Here is a 14,242-nt window from a genome sequence, read left to right as displayed (position 1 = left end):
CCTTTTCATAAAGAATGATAAGAAAAGGGTGCCTGGTACTGCATATCACAGAAACTGAGACACACATACCCAAGGACAGAGGGCTGACGTAAACCTTTCATAAACACAGATAAGACAGGAACATCTACGCACACACAAAAACTCCTCTTCAGTCTGAACATTTTACAGAGACACACAGAAATGTCAAAATAGGAACATCTACGCACACACCTAATCTCCTGTTTTAGCTGAACATTTCTGAAGACAAAGAACTCTACTCAGAGCCAATGGGACAGTGATACTAGCCTGAAGGAGACCTCGCCCAACTCATCAGAACCAACCAGAGGACCAGAACTTCCAGACTCAACCTACTTTCTGTACTGTATAAAATGTATATGCACTCTGTTATCTGGGCTTCTTTCGGATAGTTCCATTTTTGAGCTTGATGAAAGGGTCCGTGCACGCTATTTCAGATATCTTTACCTCTGAATAAATTGCTTTTAATTAAACCTTATCCACCCTGTCCAGAGTCTCTACTTCGTCTCAGTTCTCCAGTAAACTTGTGTTATCAACACTTACCACCCTCAGACAAGGCTGAGTATAGCCCACGAAGATCTACGAGTCTGCGTCTCTCACATGGAGAGGCAGACCATTCCATAAAAATGGAGCTCTATAGGAGAAAGCCCTGCCTCCAGCTGTTTGCTTAGAAATTCTAGGGACAACAAGGAGGCCTGCGTCTTTCGACCGTAGCGTACTTGTAGGTCTGTACGGCAGGACCAAATCGGAGAGATAGGTAGGAAAGCCCATGTAATGGCGAGAAAGCCCATGTAATGCTTTGTAGGTTAGCAGTAAAACCTTGAAATCAGCCCTAACCTTAACAGGAGCCAATATAGAGAGGCTAGCACTGGAATGTATGTTGGGTGTTAACCTGAGTATGGAGATATAACACAGTCTTTTCATTACCGTCGTTGAAATATTATGTAATAATCAAATACTTTAATCGTACTTTCTAAAATCAATTCAAAAGATATTTATTTTGAAAATTATAAATTAAATCAAATTTACACAGCCGTTTTTTACCCCACGATATTTCACTGCTTTCTAACGATGTCTCTACCTTTCTCTCTCTAGTCAGAGGAATATGTTACGGTTTTCATATTCATAGCGTTTTTTTTGTGTTTTCTTTTCCTTTGTTGTCTCCCTCAAGAGTATTGTACGGTAATTAAAGCTTGTCAACGCTGATAGTAAGTGTGTGTGTGTGTGTGTGTGTGTATGCACACCCAGCCCCCACACCCCATTTTGCCCTCCCTCCATTTCGCAGTTGCATTTTAACAGTGCTCTACTTTAATCTTCAAACCCCTGTCTTCTCCCTAGGCTTTGAAGCTGTGTATTAATGGCTGTATTACACGTGCAGGGAGATGGAGAGGACATGGCCGGACCGTCGCTTTCTCTGTTGTAAGTTTTTTTATGCGGTGTGGTGGGAGCACTGTTCACTTCTTCAGTGGTCCTTGCTTTGCTTCAGTGGGGAGAGCCGCTTCCTTCCGTATCTCATCTTGCAAGATTCAAATAGCACTGCTTATTGCGTTGGGTCTTTTGGGTCGTCTGTGGGTTTGGTTTAATGTTGTGGTGCTGTGGCAGGTTCTCAATAATGACAGGGGGTGTTGTGGAACTTTGTGTCTCTCATGTATGTATGTGGTGAGGAGTGAATAGGATCTGATTGGATCTTCTCCCATTCTCTAGTTCCCTGGCCTCCAAAGGCGAACTGTCTCCTATTATCTACATTCACACACACACGCACACACACAGAGAGATAGAAAGGAGTGTTCAGATCCTACAAGGAGACAGATTGCACTGGAGCAACTGCTCGTTATCTGAGGCTGTTTTGAAAGGACCATAAAGTTGTGAGAGAGACCGAGACAGAGAGAGACAGAGAGAGAGAGAGTGTGTGTCTTGGGGTTTCAGTGGCCTTTGAAGGTTTTCTCAGAACTCGTGGAATGGTGATGAAATAGCCGATAGCGGGAAGGGGAGGGTGTACTTGTGTGATCTCTCTCTCTCTAAGAAAAATCCATAATGACGTAGTGTGCCGTCTTCTCTCAATCTTTCTGCTCAGAGCATTAACACTTTACCACCAAGTAGACAAAGTAAGTTAGGTTCATTCTATATTCTGAATGAAAGGCGAAAAGGCATCTTTTCCGGACGTTGAAAATGCGTATTGTCCGGACGTTGAAAATGCGTATTGTCCGGACGTTGAAAATGCGTATTGTCCGGACGTTGAAAATGCGTATTGTCCGGACGTTGAAAATGCGTATTGTCCGGACATTGAAAATGCGTATTGTCCGGACGTTGAAAATGCGTATTGTCCGGACGTTGAAAATGCGTATTGTTCAGACGTTGAAAATGGGTATTGTTCAGACGTTGAAAATGCGTATTGTCCAGACGTTGAAATCAGGTACATTTTCGGTTATGAATTGAAGTTGAAAAGGCGTAATTTAAAGATGTTGAAAATATGTATTTTGTAGAATCAATGGCCAGATTTCAACTGCACATACATTCTCAATGATGTAAGCATTATATCACAATAATTATGTTTAAATCCATTTAATATAGAAAAAAGAGGAGCCAACTGAAGATCGCAGCATAGTATATTTATTATTGCTCCCATCTGTCACATGCACTTACTTACTTTTCAAAAGCTTTAAAACGGTCAGCGATGATGTTCAAAGTAGCTCAACCTACAGAACAGACGACTTCAACAACAATAACATTATCAGTAACAGAAGTATATTTACAGAATATCTTTTTCTTGCTATGACCGTGATATGTTGTTGTTGATCTACCTTAGTTGAATGCAATGATTGTAAATTGCTCTGGATAAGAGTATCTGCTGAATAACCAAAATTTAAATCGAAAACAAACACTTGCAAAGCTTTCTGGTTATTATTCTAATGAGCTCCACCCCCCAAACAAGTACAAATGTGGTTGGTTCCGGACCAGACCAAATCTGAACGAATCATAGACGTCTAGGCTATGTTTCTCAAGTTTGAACAGCATAGTACAGTACGGCACAGTTCAGTACGGTACAAGACAGTATAGATTGATTCAGTAGAGTACAGTACAGTTTAATTCAGTAGAGTAAAGTAGGGTACAATACAGTTTATTATACTGTACTATACTCTACTCTGCTGGACTGTATTGTACTGAAATATACTTTACTTACCATTACTTTGGTTCAGACCGGGCAAAAAAATTGGAACCAAACATAAATAAATGTCTGTTTGGGCCAAATAACGGCCGGTTCATATTCTCCATTTTTATTCAAGATAACATTTTCTTTGAAAAAATGCACCAAAATTGCATTGTACGTCTTTTTCCACAATTTGCTCTGGACAGGTCCGGTCCTGGAGTGTCTTAACAAAATAAAGCACAAATATTTAGGCTGACTTCATCCAGTGTTCCAAAAATTGTATTTGTGCAATATGCAAATATGTGCATATTTAATGAAATATTGCCGCATTTGCATATTGTAATACAATATAAAATGTATTCAAGGTTTAAAAAGGCTTCTAAAGTTTGTAATTTCTACTTTAAAATATCAGACTTGATTTGCCCTAACAAAAAGTCTATCAACCCCTACAATAACAACAATATTTCACATTTCCTGTTGCTGCGGGATTCTCTTCCTGCTGTAGCAAACTGGCTCAAATTAAAATCTGTAGGTAAATAAGTAGGGGTTTTTACATAAAAAGGACAGTTGTTTTAGATCTATTTTACCTTATGTTTGCTGGAGACAAATGTGAAAATAGTAATTTCAGCGAACTGAAAAGCATTGACAGGTATTTCGGGCCTCTTTTCCACAATAAAGTATAAATAGCTGTGTCGATATTCCACATTTTTATTGTAGGCCTGTGGCTTCATCATTTGCAGGGGTGAAATTCGGAGACCCAAGTCGAGGCTGTAGCCTATGGAAACCTTTGCGCACTGATGGTAGTGCCAAACCTACCGAGTTGATTTATGCACTGTATAATGTTTTATTTATATGCCCTTTTGATATATATATATATATATACAGTATTTTAACCATTTCCATCATATTAAATATGAGCCACTATCAGTAGCCACCATCAGTAATACCCACATGCATAATAATAACTGTCACTTGTGCAGTGATCTTTAATTTCCTTCAATCTGTAGCCTACATTCTGCATCATTCCATTACATCGTTAGTTTACCTTTTTTCCCTCTGCCAGGCCTATGCGGTTGTTCCTGAGGATCGCTAGCAATAGTGGATCGTGTTAGGCTAACGCATTAGAAGTTGTGCAATAATTTGGGACACGTTTCCTACAGTATTTGAATCATTGTCGAAGGCAGACCATACATAGAAGTTTAAACCTGGAGCCTGGCTCACAGTTCACGATGACTGGACCGTTGTCATCACAGTTCCTTGATTAGTGAGGATTAGGGTAGATTTATAGGAGTATTGTTCAACCTATTGTCCACTTTTCTCACATTCCAATATTTAATGGTTTGATCAATTTAATATGACAACTTTCAGGATGAATCAAACTACTGTATTTTGTATTAATCAATATATTTACTGTTTAAAGGCTCTCCAACTCTGTTTATGTATGATTCATACCTACTTTTCTAACGCTACGTAATCTACACGATCAGAGTATTTTAAAATCTACCCATTGGTGCTGAAAAGGAGACAAATATGTGTGTACGTACGTCACAGGAGGTTGGTGGCACCTTAACTGGTGAGGACGGGCTCGTGGTAATGGCTGGAGCGGAACCAGTGGAACGGTATCAAATACATCCAACAAATTCGTTTCCATGTGTTTGATGCCATTCCATTCACTCTGTTCCAGCCATTATTATGAGCCGTCCTCCCCTCAGCAGCCTCCACTGATTTACATTGCTTAATAAAATTAAAAGGTACACCAAATTTAAAGGGATGGATTTAGATAAATGTACTGAAAACCCTATTGAATTAAAACACCACAATAAATGATTTTGGCCAAAAAAGTGAGAGGGTTTTCAGAGTTGAATTCAATTTATTCAGCCCATGCAAGGGAATCCCGCCTGCAAAGCTCATTACGTACCTACATAAGGTAAGTCTGAAAACCAATCACTGAGAAGTGAGCATTTCCTTAGTCTGAATTGGGCCCTAAATTAATATATAAATCCATTCCCAGACCCTCTCCTCTCGTTGAGTGACCTGGCAGTGTAGCTCTGAAGGGATCCTTAGGGACCACTGCCTTGTTGACCTCCAACCAGCACCAATGAGCTTCATACTGGAACATCAGCTTCACCATCTAGGAGGGAGGGGATATTGGGAGAGAAGTTGAGGCAAAGCGAGAGATGGATAAGGATAATGGGGAATGACACACACGCACACACACAAACCCTGCCCTGCCACCTCACCCATTCTCAGTCCTGTCACATTGTTAAGATACAGCCCCCTCCTCTCTTGACACACGTCCATTGATGAATGAGCAAATTAGCAGACATCCACGCCGGTGTCATTAAACCCCCTGGTCAAACAGAGAGACATCACACACAAATGCACACACGCGCACACACACACACAGCACTTCCCTCTAGTGCATAATGAACAGCACAAACTAACAACTCACTTTAATGGCGGCTGTAACTCTCATGGCTGGGTTATTGCAAAGGTCAGAGGAATTATGGGATATTGGAGAAGCAGCCTGTCGTGTCTGGTAGAGGCACGATGGATCCATGATGGGTTTTAATGAGTGCTGGTACCGAGGCTCTTATACACACAGTCGCTAGAGAGAGGGGGGAGGGGAGAAAGACAGAGAGAGAGAAAGAGAGAGAGAGAAAAACAAAGAGAGATAGAGTGAGTGAGAAGTCAGAAAGGTGCTTTTCACTCAGCCTCAGGTGTTTCCCCACCTCTCCTCTCCTACTCTCACCTCTCCTCTCTGTCTGTCATCTTCCTAAGTGATCCTCTCGCTCTCTCTCCATCTCTCTCTTTCTCTCCTTATATATTACCATATTTGGCTGGTGGCTGCTTTGTTCACTGATCTGTAAAACTGTAAAAACTCAAATTATGACATTCATAACACGCTCGTTGGAGGGCATTGGAATAAAACAAATCATATGGATCATAACATTAATCTGTCCAGTTATTATGTCTCCTAAATGGAGGGAATGAACAGGAGCAGGCACTGCTGAAGGGTGACAGATGGTGTTTAAAAAGAGAAGTAGAGAGGATAACTCTATTCAGCACCACGGACAACAACTCTCCACCTTGCGCTCTGGTTGGGTTCAGCACCATGGACAGTGACAGAGAGTAACGTGCTGATTCTGGTACATGCAAATCAGGGACTCATTCTGACCTGGACAACCAGGTGTGTTTCATCTCTAGCTAATTGGCATTTCCTGATCAATATGTGCCAACAGATCCAGACACTCTGGCCCTGGAGGACTGGAACTTGGCACCTCTACTGTTACAGACACCTCTACACCTGCACCTGGCTAAACGTAACCATGTGTTGTCCTCTCTCTTTCTGTCCCTGTTTTCTACAGGGGGATAGCTGGGAAGAAATGTGGCACCATCATTCTGTCTGCAGAGGAGCTGGGAAACTGTAGAGTAAGTAGAGCTACTACTACCTTCTGACAATACTATCACTATGAAGTAGACTGTAAACACCACTACCTTCTGATATTCCTATTTACTGCCTTGTCACTACGTACAACTTAAGCATAATTCTCCAAGCACTGTTACCCGTCACTGCGTATCTTTATACTGTACTGTATATAACTGCAGAGAAAGCACAAATCTACCTTCTTACATTACCATCACTGTTACGGCACACAATATCATATAAATATCATAGCAACACTGCTTACTCTTACAACTGCCTCTACTACCTCAGATTCAAATCTGGACCTTGGAAACCAGTCCCGCTGCTTTTTTTCATTGTTTACATCTAAATTAGGGACTGATTTAGACCTGGGACACCAGGTGGGTGCAATTATATTTGTCAGGTAGAACAGCAAACAGGCAGTACTCCAGACCTTGTAGGGTAAGTTTGGAATACCCTAGACTAATCATATCATTGCTTATAGCAGATTTATAACGGAGATATTACCACTTATCATTGCTTCTAAGACATCCTTAATAGCTCATCATGTTGACACTGTATTCAGTGTTAGTCTGTTACTTCCCGACTGTCTGATTGTAGATACAGTGTGAGTAAGGTTTCTAGCTAGAGTACTCACTTTAGATGTTGACTTGAGGCCAAAATGTTCAGACAGATTTCACAGATCAGAATGATGGAATACATACATATCCTTGGGTCCTTGGGTCTACGGGTCACAAAGAGATGAAGCACTTACTTATTTAAGCACATGGGATCCATAAAGGAGACAAACGGGACATACAGTACAGAACATCCTTGGAGTTGTCTGGGAGACTTTCAAACTAGCTGAAAGACAGTTGATGTTTATAACCTTTCTAAGCGTTTAGTGAAGGAACAAAGGATGTACCGTCCCTGTTCAGCTATTAGAATGGGATGGGGCTGATTTATCAGTATACACGCACACACACAGATACACAAACACACATACACACATTTCACACATACTCGTAAGCTTACCGTATGCTTCCCAGTCTAAACAGTTTGTGCACACACAAAACAAATTCTTGAGGCAAGTCAAAGTTCGGTAGCCGAAGTCTACGCCCCCTTCGTAGGTGATTGGTCAACAGTATTACAGCTAGTAGGAGTGGGAAAATGAAGTGTTTGTTGTCATGGAATGAGAGACGACTAGTTTTCAAGCACATTTTTTCACTTGAGAAATACTGTGAAATACTGTGAAATACTGTGAAATACTGCGAAATACTGCGAAATACTGCACCAAACATCATAGTTAGATTAAGACTAAGACCTCTTCGGCCACAATGTCAAAATAAATGACAGATTTCCTGACACATCTTTGATTAATTTAGTCTTTTGAGGAATTGTTTCTGGCTATGTTGTTGCTACGGTGGCCCAAGAGGGACAAACAACAGTAATATTGCCGTTTTTTTCTCATTGTTCAAGCGAATGTCTTTAGGGAGTATGCGAGCACAGACGTTCGCTTAGCCGAGTTCTACTAGGTGCCAACCGAACCGGTGTATGCGGCCACCTTTACCCTAATAGTGGACACAACTGAATGCATTTAAACAAAATGTGTATCCCGCATTTAACCCAACCTCTTTGAATCAGATAGGTGTGGGGGCTGCCTTATGTGACATCCATGTCATTGGCACCTTGGGAGCAGGTGTTGTTGGGGGGGTTAACTGACTTGCTCAAGGGCAGAAAGACAGATTGTTCCACCTTGCCGGCTCGGGGATTCGAACCAGCGACCCTTCCGTTACTGGCCCGACGCGCTTAACCGCTAGGCTACTTGCCACTGTAGCCTGGGACGGGTGTGATATATCAGTGGAACGGTGTGTATCTAATGAAATGACACAGTGAGATGATAAGAGGAGGTTGAATGGTCCCCTTGGCTCTCCTAGCTCCTCTGGCTGTCCTCAGCTTCTACAGACTTGCCACTGGGCTCCACTGAGCTATGGCATGACAGATTATATCTCTGTGATATCTAAGCTCTGTCATCTCTAGGCTCTGTAATCTTTGTCAGTTATATGGCTCTCAGTACTAGGCTAGATCCGACACTGATGTGAGAGACATACAGTATAGAGACAGACAGAGAAAGAGGAGAGGTAGGGAGTGAGAGAGAGAGGAGAAGAAGATAAATAGATGGGGGAGAGGATAGGGAAATAAATACAGAGAGAGACATAGAGAGAAACAGACAGGGAGAGATGGAGAGAGAGAGAGAGACAAAGAAAAAGAGAGAAAAAATGACAGACCGAGAGGAAGGAATCAATAGTGGATTATATTGATGCTCTGTGCAGCTCTGGCTGTAAAAGCTGCTACAGCTGATCGTAATGTGTGACTAAATGGGCTTTAATTAAAACCCTGCCGTCTGCCTGACCTTGTATCAAACTGACTGGGGGACAAAAACGTTACAGTACAGCTGGTAAAAGGACCAGTAGACTTGTCACCTACTAGCAATATGTACAGTAACAAGACCGGTACAGTGAGAGAGACCACACACACACGTACACAAACACAGCAATGCATGCACGCACACTCTCCAAACACACACACTTACAAACATACGCACAATATACGTACCCCCCTATAGTAACCCCATGTGGCACCAAACAAGCTAACACAGAGATTTCTTATCATGTTTCTCTCATCCTTCTCTCCCCCTTTCCCAGCCTCTTCTTTCAACAGGGGCTCTAAATGAATCACAATGTCTCCTATATTCTCTCTCTTTATTTCTCTCTCCCTCTGATCCATGTGTCTTTCATGCCTCCCTCCGTTAAAGCAGCAGGTACGGAACTAACAGAGGACTTGCATCCCGACTGTCCTTCCTGCCTATCTCTCCTTGCATTCCAACTTACCACCACCCTGTTCCCTTAATTCTCTTAAAAGCCTATATTCATCCCCTTCTCTCTCCTCTACACCACCACCACCACCACCACCACCCACCCACCCTGTCCCCTTCTTTCTCTACCAACCCTTTCTTCATTGCCTTCCACATTACCAAACCTTTCTTCATCCCATTCCCTCTCCTCTTCACCACCACAGACATGATATGTGATACCCAGCATTCACAATACCAAGCTTTTCAGATCTCACTCTCTCCGTCATTCTCCTCTACCTCCTGTCCTCAGGCATCCCACCGTCCCATCAATCCTCCCCACCCCGTTCGAATATTGATATATTTATTCTGCCCACCTTACCCATCCAATGTTGATCACAGACTTTACGAGGAGGCATGTACAGTGGCTTGCGAAAGTATTCACCCCCCTTGGCATTTTTCCTATTTTGTTTCTTACAACCTAGAATTAAAATAGAATTTTGAGAGGTTTGTATCATTTGATTTACACAACATGCCTACCACTTTGAAGATGCTAAATATTTTTTATTGTGAAACAAACAACAAATAAGACAAAAGCAATTACAGCTGCAAGTCTCTTGGGGTATGTCTCTAAAAGCTTGGCACATCTAGCCACTGGGATTTCTGCCCATTCTTCAAGGCAAAACTGCTCCAGCTCCTTCAAGTTGGATGGGTTCCGCTGGTATACAGCAATCTTTAAGTCATACCACAGATTCTCAATTGGATTGAGGTCTGGGCTTTGACTAGGCCATTCCAAGACATTTAAATGTTTCCCCTTAAACCACTCGAGTGTTGCTTTAGCAGTATCTTAGGGTCATTGTCCTGCTGGAAGGTGAACCTCCGTCCCAGTCTCAAATCTCTGGAAGACTGAAACAGGTTTCCCTCAGGAATTTCCCTGTATATAGCGCCATCCATCATTCCTTCAATTCTGACCAGTTTCCCAGTCCCTTCTGATGAAAAACATCCCCACAGCATGATCCTGCCACCACCATGCTTCACTGGGGATGGTATTCTTGGGGTGATGAGAGGTTTTGGGTTTGCGCCAGACATAGCGTTTTCCTTGATGGCCAAAAAGCTCAATTTTAGTCTCACCTGACCAGAGTACCTTCTTCCATATATTTGGGGAATCTCCCACATGCCTTTTGCTATTTTTTTCTTTAAGCAATGGCTTTTTTTCTGGCCACTCTTCTGTAAAGCCCAGCTCTGTGGAGTGTACGGCTTAAAGTGGTCCTATGGCCAGATACTCCAATCTCCGCTGTGGAGCTTTGCAGCTCCTTCAAGGTTATCTTTGGTCTCTTTGTTGCCTCTCTGATTAATGCCTTCCTTGCCTGGTCCGTGAGTTTTGGTGGGCGGCCCTCTCTTGGCAGGTTTGTTGTGGTGCCATATTCTTTCCATGTTTTAATAATGGATTTAATGGTGCTCAGTGGGATGTTCAAAGTTTTGGATATTTTTTTAGAACCCAACCCTGATCTGTACTTCTCCACAACTTTGCCCCTGACCTGTTTGGAGAGCTCATTGGTCTTCATGGTGCCACTTGCTTGGTGGTGCCCCTTGCTTAGTGGTGTTGCAGACTCTGGGGTCTTTCAAAACAGGTGTGTATATATACACACTGAGATCATGTGACAGATCATGTGACACTTAAATAAAGTCCACCTGTGTGCAATCTAACTAATTATGTGACTTCTCAAGGTAATTGGTGGCTCCAGATCTTATTTGGGGGCTTCATAGCAAAGGGGGTGAATACATATGCACGCACCACTTTTCCATTTAATTAAAAAAAATAATTGAAGTTATTTTTTGAATTTCACTTCACCAGTCTGGATTATTGTGTGCATGTCCATTACATGAAATGCAAATAAAAATCCATTTCAATTACAGGTTGTAATGCAACAAAATAGGAAACACGCAAAGGGGGATGAATCCTTTTGCAAGGAACTGTATGTGTCACGGAAGTGTCACAGCTCCCTAACGAAGCTGGAACAGCCATGGAGATCCTACTAAATTACCAGAGAGCTATGTCATAAACCCTAAAAGTTCCAGAATGGTCAGAAAATGTCAGCAACTGTTTTGTGGTCAGGGATAAATCCAACCCGGTGCTGCCAACTCTCACACATTGGCCGCGAGACACACGTATTTGACCATCTTGTCACACTCTCAATGCATACCTCATATCTCACACATTTGTCTAATTAGTCCATTGTATTGTCAGCGCGTTCTTTTCAACTGTGCTCCAAATCGTTTTGAAGTTCGAGCGTCTTCGCCTACAATTCTACGTCATATGCAGAGCCTCTATCATTGTCGTGTCTTGCCACAGCACTGTTTTATGTACAATGTTGGCAACAAAATTAGGTTGATGTTACTCCCGTCCCTATTGCAGAATGCAGCCTGTTGACAGCATGTACTAAAGTCGATTTAATCCCGACTTGCATCAGTCCCCTCGTTTGGTGATTGGAATTTGTGCTGTGACAATGAAAAGCAAGCAGACAGACCTACAGTATGTTTTAGTAGGGAAGTTTGGTAGGGTGACCTGATTTGTAACTATGAAAATAATTGAGTCAAACATTGTAAACCCAAAATTGTACGTTTTATTCTAGAGGGGGGACAATAAATAGAAAATAATTGAGTTAGGGTGTGAGGGCAGATTTATGGCATCTTGTCTTCAGGAGATTTTGTTATCTATTTACTTTATTTAGCCTGAACAGAGGAACAACTCTCATTCTTAACAATGGGCTAAAATATAGGGTAATTACTGTGCTTGGCAGCAAGAACACTTCTGTTATTCACCACATTTATTTTATTATTACACTTCTTCCCAATTCTGACGTTGTAATCACATATTTGAAATCTGACATGCCTCTTTGTGTCTTTTGAAAATTAGTTATATCAGGCGACGTATTTTTGCAGTAATTCATGGACGGTTCTAAATAAGTCGTACAAATAAGCAATAGATATTAAATGCTCCAGGAATCAAAAAATCAATTTTGTAATTTTACCATTGTGCACATGCTAGGCAGAGATGGTAGGGGGACTCAACTCATAAACGCATCATATTTTTTTCAATGTAGAGTAAGATCATGGTAAGGATCTTCAACTAGTAGGAATAAACCACCTGAATGCTGATATTCATTCGATTTTTCTTCAAGGTTGGGTGATTATGCAAAATTAGCCCTATTTTAAATTTGCGAGTTCGCCCAAATTACAAAATGTTTGTGTCCTTACCTTGAAAGCAGTCTATGGACAAGGAGACTGCAATCTATGATTTGGTTACCGACTGCCGTCAACCATTAATATATAAAGATCCTGTGCAGAGCCTTAAAAAAAACGTTGGCCTAAGCCATGTCAAAACACTTAGAATTGCAAGAAACAGTAAAATAGTCCTGCGGGAGGACGCCCAGTCCAGCAGTTTTGGCAGGGAATGAAATTCACATAGAAAATCTCACTCCAAGCTTTCTTCAAAAGTTAGCAGCCCTGAAAACCAGTCTAATAGGCCTCTCTCTCATTTACAGGTTGGAACATCTGTTTTTGGGAAAGTCGGGGAAATTGTCTTTTTTCAATAGAAATGGCGCAAACCAAGAGCAAGTCCTGTTGTAGCGTACCTCTTTGTTCAAATTCGCCTCGCACTTTGAAGTCAACCCGGGATGGGCTGGCCTTGGTTGGCTAGCTCACATTGTGTTTCCACTGCCTCCAGAATATAGAAATGATTTCATTTTGCTAGCTAGCCAATGTGGCCATAAAAACAGCTTTAGCTTAGTTTTGGAGAAATACCTTTTGTTTTTGTTTTACTGGAGAATTACTTTTGATATATCAGTAGCAAATATTTGTATAATTGGCTCCTTGTTCTATTTGTTGCCTGTAATGTAAAGCAGCTGCCATTACTACAGCAACGAAAAACCAGAAAAGGTCATTCCCAGAAAGTCCCCTGCAATTTGTCTAAGTCCTATCATAAACTGATTTCAGCCAGTGTATGTATGTCTGGGGATTGACTGCATTGTTCGAATGTGATGTTGGTAATCATTCCTCTAAAACTGTCTAGCTAGCTAGCTAACAAACATACAGTGCAGATAATCTTTAAGATATTGTGTAAAACAATTAATTTGATCACAGCACTGGCAAACAATGGTTGACCAACTCCTTTACAAAAATGGCTTACCTTTTATACCATCATACAGTAGATGTGGCAAAGATGTCAATGGAAAGCAGACTCTGGGGGATTGAAGAAGGATGCCGGATTGGAGCACATTCAACAAATCTGATCTGTGGATATTCGTCAAATTCGTCATGACTTACAGTACCAGTCAAAAGTTTGGACACACCTACTCATTCAAGGGTTTTTCTTAATTTTTACTATTTTCTACATTGTAGAATAATAGTGAAGACATCAAAACTATGAAATAACACATATGGAATCATGTAGTAACCAAAAAAGTGTTAAACAAATTAAACTATATTTTATATTTGAGATTCTTCAAAGTAGCCACCCTTTGCCTTGATGACAGCTTTGTCATGGTGGTCCCTGTACTCTTGGCATTCTCTCAACCAGCTTCATGAGGAATGCTTTTCCAATAGTCTTGAAGGAGTTCCCACATATGCTGAGCACTTGTTGGCTGCTTTTCCTTCCGTATGTGGTCCAACGCAACCCAAACCATCTCAATTGGGTTGAGGTCAGGTGATTGTGGAGGCCAGGTCATCTGATACAGCAATCCATCTCCTTGGTCAAATAGCCCTTACACAGCCTGGAGGTGTGTTTTGGGTCATTGTCCTGTTGAAAAACAAATTATAGTCC

At 41.6% G+C, this 14,242-nt stretch overlaps 1 protein-coding gene across 2 annotated transcripts in view; it reads left to right on the top strand.

Annotated features, from left to right (window-relative positions):
• LOC139536523 (copine-5) overlaps nt 1-14,242 on the top strand; it is a 201,506-nt gene that overhangs the window by 118,792 nt on the left and 68,472 nt on the right. For both annotated transcript variants that reach the window (XM_071337084.1, XM_071337083.1), the window contains one exon: nt 6,532-6,595. In XM_071337084.1, coding sequence (XP_071193185.1) covers nt 6,532-6,595 — 64 coding nt within the window. The remainder of the gene's footprint in view (nt 1-6,531; nt 6,596-14,242) is intronic.

The sequence above is a fragment of the Salvelinus alpinus genome, chromosome 12 (genome assembly GCF_045679555.1).
Source record: "Salvelinus alpinus chromosome 12, SLU_Salpinus.1, whole genome shotgun sequence".
Lineage (NCBI taxonomy): Eukaryota > Metazoa > Chordata > Actinopteri > Salmoniformes > Salmonidae > Salvelinus > Salvelinus alpinus.
The sequence above is the reverse complement of the archived record's forward strand: the minus strand, read 5'-3'. Positions and strand labels throughout refer to the sequence as shown.